Source organism: Bos indicus, chromosome 1 (assembly GCF_029378745.1).
Source record: "Bos indicus isolate NIAB-ARS_2022 breed Sahiwal x Tharparkar chromosome 1, NIAB-ARS_B.indTharparkar_mat_pri_1.0, whole genome shotgun sequence".
Lineage (NCBI taxonomy): Eukaryota > Metazoa > Chordata > Mammalia > Artiodactyla > Bovidae > Bos > Bos indicus.
Genome location: NC_091760.1, coordinates 53,981,064 through 53,989,755, shown reverse-complemented (window position 1 = coordinate 53,989,755; position 8,692 = coordinate 53,981,064). Strand labels below are relative to the sequence as shown.

Genomic DNA, 8,692 nt, shown 5'->3' with positions numbered 1-8,692 from the left:
CTTTATAGAGACAATTGTCACTGCTAAGAATAGAGATGTATATGCTCTGTTGATGACAATTGCAAAAGATGGCAAAAATTCTTGCAGTGTTAACACTTTATACAAAACTTAGTTCTAGTTCTTATGCTATCTAATTCTGCCTCTTTGGTCAAATACTCCATCTCTCTGAGCACCCCATGAAGAGGTTAAATTCTTCTGTGGGTCTTGGTGGAACAATGATTGGCATCTAAAGGAGATAATTCTTCATGTATGAGAGTGTCCCACACATTGAAGGAGGTTTTGCATTCCTGCTCCCAGGTGCTAAATGCCAGCAACACTCTCAGTCACTGATCATGGGAAAATGCCCATCCTGTTCCAAAGTGCCCCCTTCCCTTGAGTGGAGCGTGTACCATCTTGAATTGGGAGCCACTATACATGATTATCCAGAGAAGGCAATGGCACCCCACTCCAGTACTCTTGCCTGGAAAAATCCCATGGACAGAGGAGCCTGTGGGCGCAGTCCATTGGATCGCTAAGAGTCGGACACGACTGAGTGATTTTACTTTCACTTTTCACTTTCATGCATTGGAGAAGGAAATGGTAACCCACTCCAGTGTTCTTGCCTGGAGAATCCTAGGGACGGGGGAGCCTGGTAGGCTGTCGTCTGTGGGGTCACACAGAGCTGGACATGACTAAAGCAACTTAGCAGCAGCAGCATACGTGATTACCAGGAACCAAGGCTCTTTAGGTCTAGTATTTTAAAATTCTAGGAGAGTTCTAACTATGCTTATTAGAAATAAGTTATTTTACTTTAAAAAGATTAATAATGATCAAACAATAATAATAATCAGTAGTTTTTCAATGCTCAGTGTGGATGCTGTGTTATGTGCTTTGTATGCATAGTTCATTCAATCAAACAGCAAGTCTGCAAAGTTGATCTTATTTATGCTTCCAATTTATTAAAAACAGTGAACTTAGATTAACTGCTGAAAGCAACATGGATAGTAAAGACTGGATCAAGGATGAGGAAGTGATAAAAGTGGAGAAGGGATAGGAAAGGGGGAACTAGCATTTATTAGGTTGACTCTAAGTGCCAAATACTGTGCTATGTATATTTGCATCTTCTGTCTCATTAAATCTCTTCCAACAACCATGAGACAAGCATATTTTAATATTATTTTGCAGATGAGGAAGGCAGGGATCAAGGTGGTTAAAAATACAGCTATTTGACTCCACTTCTTTTCAGTTTTGTTTTTTCTATCCTATACTATTGACCCCCAAGTAATCAAAGTCTTTGAGGTTATTTTATTTTATTTTTTAAAATTTAAATTTATTTATTTTAATTGGAGGCTAATTACTTTACAATATTGTATTGGTTTTGCCATACATCAACATGAATCTGCCATGGGTATACACGTGCTCCCCATCCTGAACCCCCCCTCCCACCTCCCTCCTCGTACCATCCCTCTGGGTCATCCCAGTGCACCAGCTCCAAGCATCCTGTATCCTGCATTGAACCTGGACTGGCGATTCATTTATCATATGATATTATACATGTTTCAATGCCATTATCCCAAGTCATCCCCCCTCTCCGTCTCCCACAGAATCCAAAAGACTGTTCTATACATCTGTGTCTCTTTTGCTGTCTTGCATACAGGGTTATCCTTACCATCTTTCTAAATTCCATATATATGCGTTAGTATACTGTATTGGTGTTTTTCTTTCTGGCTTACTTCACTCTGTATAATGAGGTTATTTTAAAAAGAGCTCAGTCATGAATCTGTTTAACCTCTGCTACAATTTCAGGCTTTCTTCCTGTTTTTCACTACTCCCCAGCTGCGGCCAGTTTTTCTCTCACTCCCACTTGTCAAGTATTTAGGGAATTAATAGGTGGGGAACAAGTTAGTCACGTTCTTTTTAAACTTTCAAAGTGACTGCTGTAGACAGAGAGTGATTTCCTCGATGCTCTGGAGGATAAAAATCATTCTCGGTGCTTTACTTGTGCGTGTGTGCTCTTGATGCCAATAATAAAAAACTGTAATGCCATCCGGCTTACGGATTACTGTGGAAATGACTCAAGATAACTGATCAGGGAGTGGGTGACTCATAACTAAATCACCGCCAGACACCAACTGGCTCCTGCTGTGCGCACTGTCCTGGGCAGCCGAAGGATGGATGTGATAGGCCTATTTTAAATGTTAAGTCGTTGGAGCGCATTCCCCTGCCAGGCTTGGAGACTGTCCAGCTGAAATTCACTCCTCCTTGGAGTCTGTCAGAAAGCTGCTGCGACAGCGGCGCCTGCGAGTCACGGCAGCAGGATCTACATCCGCAAAACAGCAGCATCACGCGCAGAGGTTGGAGCTCTCCCCAGTAGGTTAGGAGAGCGCCTTTGACCCACACCTCCAGGGAGGGGAAATGTAGCCTCAGTTTTATAGTACAGGAATCTGAGTCAGAACAATGCACTAAATTGCCATTCTCCCTATGCAGAGTTGAGGGCAGCCCTGGGAACTAATAAAATAGGTGGAAGCTGAGGCTGGAAAGAATCTTCAAGAGCATAACTCAGGGGAAGACACTGTACCCTAGAGAGACTGGGACACTTGCCAAAAGTTATGCAATTTATTAGCAGCAGCAGGAAAGGGCTAGGAGATTCCATATTCCTAACCTACTCTACCAGCATTTTTGAAACTTTATGGTGTGTGGGAGTCAGAGGGGATTGTGCCAGAGTGCAAATTCTGATTCATTGGTCTGGGAAGAGATGCTGGGCATTGGCATCTTTAAAAAGCTCTCAGGTGATGCCGATGCTGCAGGTCTTAGGACCACACTCTGAACAGCAAGGTTTTAGAACATGTTGCCACCCTACCCCAGGAGGTTTGGTCCTTTAGTGGTAGGAACATGGATCTCTCACAGGAGTGTCAGGTGGGGAGGCACCAGGCAGCTCACCTCCTTTCCAGTAACTCTCCTCCCTTCTCCTCCCTCCCTTCCTTCTCGCTTTACTCCTGTCCTTGCTTCTTTCTTCCTTTCTCCTTATCTTCAGCGTAAAGCTATAACCACAGAAAGCAGATAAATGTATGCTGGTTTTAGAGAATACCCAGGATCAAAATGAACACTGTTGTCAGGCAAAGGACGACTTTTGATGTGGTTTTCAGGTGACCTATGCTGTTGGTGCCTTGTCTAAGTCAATCTATGAGAGAATGTTTAAGTGGCTGGTGGCACGTATCAACAGGGTCCTGGATGCCAAGCTGTCAAGACAATTCTTCATTGGCATTCTTGACATCACTGGTTTTGAGATGCTTGATGTAAGTATATCTGGTAAAAGTGAAGTTGATGTATATTTACAAGAGAATTAGACTATGTGAATTGAATGTCAGAGGATGTAGTCAGAGCATGATGAGAATCATTCTGTGCAAACTTAAACAGCTACTTTGGTTGGAAAAAGCTATTATTAATATTAACAAATGACAATAAAAATCATTATAATTAATAGTGCTAAGAAATTAATTCAGCCTTAAATAAAGGTAAATTAAGACATCTTTTATGATTTTGAATTGTAATATCATTAAATGTTAATTTCCTATCATAATCTTAATTTGCAGATATGTATGAAGGAGGTTAAGAATATAATTGAGCAATTTTTACTTATTGGGTTTATTTGCCAACATATGATAGTGGTTGTGGTTTTCTCTTTACATTTTCCAAGTGAACTTCTATTTTATTTTTTTTACTGAAGTATGTTTGACAATTAAAAATATATATTTAAGCAGAACAACTTGATTCAGTGCACATATACATTGTGAAATAATCAATACAATTAAGTTAATTAACATATCCATCACCTCCAATAATTACTATTTTCTCAATTTTATTTCTAATCACAACCTTGAAGTATAACAGTCTTGAACAACTTTGCATTAATTTTACCAATGAAAAGTTACAACAGTTCTTCAATCAGCATACGTTGGTTTTGGAGCAAGAGGAATATAGGAGAGAAGGCATTGACTGGGTGTCCATCGACTTTGGCCTGGATTTGCAAGCCTGTGTGGATCTTGTTGAGAAGGTGAGGCGTGTTTCTCCCCCATCCATTTTTGTTTAAGAAGAATTGGCCCTGCTTGCTGCGTTGATCCGTGTCAGGACCCTGGCTCTGTCAAGGGGATGGGAAATAGGGTAGAAGAGCTCTGCACATATTCTCTTAATGGTTTTTCTGTGCAGCCCTGTGGCATCCTAACTAAACTCCCACATCTGTTACCTACTCCATCATCTCTAACTCACACTGTCGCTACACATTTACTGCTTATGCACGGCCTCCACTGTTAATGCATGAAGAAGCTTGTTGAGATTAAAAATGGTCACGCTCTTGACTGGAAAAACACAGAGCTGAAAATATGAACACTGTAGGGCTTGGCTGATTAACATAAGGTGAATGAGTAGACCCAGAGCAGCTTAACGAAATTTGGCAAATTAGCATGCAAACAAACAACCGCCATAAATCCTCAAGGCCACTACCTTGCAGGATGTAGTTTGTTCATTTAATTGGACAAGTACCAGTTAGTTTAAGTAATTTATGACAATACTTCATGGTTTATTAGTAAATTAGCTGCAGTGTATGGTTTCCAAATTCAGTGATGTTCCTACACTCTGAAATCTTTCCATGTGCTCTAGAAAAGATTAACCAGATTTGCCAGGGGAATTCAATATGGTTTTTCTGTGGCTTTGTCCAAAGGAGCAAGCATGATGGGGTGTGAGCAGCTATGTGGCCTTATCTTTTGCAATAGTTGTGGATTGCAGTGAATTCTGCACACTGGTCTGGACAACTATGCTTTGCTCTCACATTTGATTCTCAGCAACCCTGTTCAGAAAGGGGTGAGGATGACTAACCTCTCACTGTCTTTTGTGGGGCCCAGATTTTATCAATCACTGTCCCATCCATTTTACATGTTAGATCTTTAGATGAAACTAAATCGTCTTTGAAAATAGCCATTATTCTTAACAGGAGTGGACATCACATTGATTTTATTTATTTTATAACCAGTGAACTTCCTAGGGAGGGGACAGGCTGATTCAAAAAATGATGATAATGAACCAACTCGTGAGTTGACTAAAAATAATGATAATAATGACTCGCCCATGATCTGGGAAATGTTTGATGGCCTTATTAGAGTTACAGTTTTCTAATTAGAAATGAAACAAGAGAACTGGAGCTCCTTCAAGGGACAGCTTTAACTTTGGGCAGTTGTCACCTGTAAAATCTACTTACTCTAAATATGATAAAACACTGTATTCAGGCAGGAAGTTGGGATGCAGACATTATTCAACTCCTGATATGTCTGTGAGTGTTACAGATTTGTAGTTGATCTGAAGCCTATTATCTTATTTATGACAATCAAACTTATTCTAAGTAAGACACCAGCAACATTGATATAATTTCCTATTGTACTTTCTAGTGATATGATAAAACAAGGGAAAAATGAGTAAATGATAAAAGGAAAAGATAAGTGTTTGGTTTCCTGTGAGTTATTTCAAAGGTTCAGGTCAGGCAAATGTGGAATACTAAAACCTTTCTTGAAATGATTCTATATTTTGAAAAGATCATTGTGTTTGTTCAGTCTACATGAAGGAAATTTTTAGTAAATATTAATGATCAAACTCCCTCCTTGAAACAGACTGCATCATGAGAACTTTTCAAAGTTCGAAGGAACTAAAATACATCACTACATATAAAATATAGAATGCATCTGTGTGTTTATAAGGAAAAAGTTTTTATACATATAAGTTTTGAGTTTTTATACTTATAAAAAAGTTTATATCAAGCTAAAAAACACATTTTCATGCCAACTTTGTTAATTTGGTCTTCAAGCATACAGTAACCTCCTTATATAAATGCAGTGAACAGATCTATTATAGGATTAACTTACACTTACCTCATTACTTGAATTATTCTAGTTTGTTTAGAACTTGAACATCAGTAATCTACATATTAAATATTAACATATGATTACATATTTATGATTTTACATAGGTATTGGTAAAGAGATTATTTTTATTTTTTTAAACAAATACATCCAAAATTATACATTTAGAAACTGTTGCCCCTGCAGTGGAGTCACTTTGAAAAGCTACATCCTTCTTTCAATAATTCATCCATCTTGGAAAAAGTCCCTCACAGGATGGGGATTAGGATAAATTGTTAGATTTTTACCGTCTTCAGGAGAAAATTGACTTCAATACCAATCATCTTAACTGTTTTTGAATCCTAACTGTATTACCTATTTTTCACATAATTTGTCTAACTTAGCTAAATAACTCATGATTGTTTCTATGTAATAATCCACAGTCAGACTATAGGCCATTTCCATGTGCCAGTAGTCAAAGGTGTCAGATATCCCATAGAAGTTTCTAAAATAATTTTGAATTCTGGTAGCATCTTGGCAATGAGTGTTGCCACTTCCCTAGTAGAGTTCTTTAGATATGCTAATTTTGGTATTTTTGTTATAAAATTAATCACGTTAATATCTAGTTAGTTACCCCTTGAATGCATATGACTTATTTTCTTCAAACATATTGCATTGTGTCCTTTTGCTCACAACTTCTGCTTTCTACCTCACCATTGCCCATAGTAAAGCAGCCCATGCCAAAGCTCAAACCCTAAGTCTTAGTGTTCACCTATCAATTAATTCCTTTGCTGAGGACCTAGATTTTAGTCACCTCAGGACCTACTCTACTAAGTGTTGGGAGAAATACAAACAGAGGCATCATCTTGGCACTCAAGGAACTGAGGATATAATTAGCAAGATGTCTAAAGACCAAAACTTTTACTAGTTTTCAACTTTTAACAAGAAAGTGTATTTAGCAGCTACTTGTTTTGATCACTTCCTTGTTACCCCAGTGGTGAGGGAGGGATTCTTCTCTTAGGGCTATGGGAATGTCTGACCACAAGACACCTGGCAGTAGACAAATGAGATCTACAGCAGCTTAATAGTCACATATACTCACAGACTGGGGAGGAGGACACTGCATGCCATATGGGGCTGGCTGCACGGCAGTTGCCCTTAGAAGCAGAATGAATAATTGAGAGCTCTGGGAAGCAGGCTTTGTGGTAATAATAGGGTAAGGCGACCAGTGATTCCCACTGGAGGATGTGATTGGCTTGTTTAAATAATTCCATGGGCTGGTAGGGAACTGAAGTCCCTTACTCAAGAATCAGCTGGCTCTGTGCCTGTTCCCATGAGAAAGTATGTTGCAAGCCTGGAGGACAAAACCCACAGGAGCATGTGGGGAGGGGAACCTGTGATTAGGTTCTCCTGGCGTTCCCCAGATGTCAAAGCCCACAAAATGTTGGACCTTAATTTTAGGCCTAATACTTCATTACTATGTATAAAACTTTGAATTAAATGCTGTGTAAAACTTAAGCATTTGTTATAAATAGCACTTGCCCTTGGGACGTATGCAGTCAAACAGGAGATTTGTAAGTCTAATAAATGTAAAAATATGTTAGGATAAATGTGGTTAAGGCACAAAGGTTCACAGAACTCAAAAGAGCAGAGGTCACCTCTGCCTGCAGGAATATACGAAGGCCTGGGGGGAAAGGGGTATAATTTCAGCTGGGTCTGAAGAAATGGACATGATTTCAACAGGTGAAAAGAGGAAGACAGTAAGCATGCGGAGGGATGGGCTTAGAGACAGGAAAGTAATGGATGCATTTAAAAATCTGACAAGAGTTTAAAATATTCAGAGGGAAGGGTTTAGAAGTTAAAAAAAGGTAGTCAGGCTGCAAAGGGATTTTAATGAATTTGTAACTTATTTTTAGGTGATGGTGAGCCAGAGAGGATTCCACACTGGGTAATGGGGTAGTCAGAGATGCTTGGGTTTACTCAGGTGGGTTTGTGTATGGGGTCAGGAATGGGAGAAAAGGCTAGAGTCAGGGTGATTAAAAAGTTGTTACAGCAAGTGAGAAATAGAGGCCTTGAATCAGGATAGCGGAAATGAAAATAGCAAGAAAGTGACAGATGTAAAAGAGAGGAGGGCTGAACTGATAATATTTGAAGAGGGAGAGGTTACAGCATTAATGTTCAGAGTCAGGGCAACTGACTCAGACCATTTACTGTGCAGTAGAGGACAACTGATGCTATGAGGCAGAACATAATTACTTCTTTCCCTGACCTATTTGGAGATTAATTTGCTAGAGGGCCTGATGTTTATTAGAAGTTTTATACTTCCTAAGCATTGGAGAAATGGAGAAGACCCTGAAGAAATAGAGCTTTTCCCTCCTCAGTGGTTTAATTGTTACATTTTGAGCTGTGATATCTATTTGCTTTGCATAAAGCATCCATTCATCCCCAAACGGAAGATGGCTTCATTGGAGTCCCAGGGACATGGCAGTCCTCATATATGGGAGGTGGCTCTGCTGGAGATGGGCTGCTGCTTGCTGTGAGGCTTTGACATGTCCATCTTATTAACATGAACCATCCCTGGAGATGTTTACATTTTTTAAATGATTCATTCTAGTGTTCATGAAAGGTTGACTATTTCTGTGGCAGGAAAATATGCAATACGAAATGGACTCCACGCCTCCAAGACTTGGTGACTCAGCTATTCAGTGTTATCAGATTTTCCTTCCTTCTTATTCCTCTCCACATTTATCATTTTGTCAAGAACCCACCAGGTCAATGCTGCCAGGAGCAAGACTTTGCATATTTGCTCACTGCATCATTCCCCACTT

The 8,692-nt window shown here is 39.5% G+C and overlaps 1 protein-coding gene across 1 annotated transcript in view; it reads left to right on the top strand.

Moving 5' to 3' along the window:
• The first annotated feature begins 245 nt into the window (after positions 1 to 245).
• The window catches only part of MYH15 (myosin heavy chain 15), a 112,129-nt gene continuing 103,682 nt past the window's right edge, over positions 246 to 8,692 (top strand). The window contains exons 1-4 of the mRNA XM_070800492.1: positions 246 to 385; positions 2,208 to 2,349; positions 3,126 to 3,275; positions 3,863 to 4,033. Of these exons, the coding sequence (XP_070656593.1) occupies positions 246 to 385; positions 2,208 to 2,349; positions 3,126 to 3,275; positions 3,863 to 4,033 (603 nt within the window). The remainder of the gene's footprint in view (positions 386 to 2,207; positions 2,350 to 3,125; positions 3,276 to 3,862; positions 4,034 to 8,692) is intronic.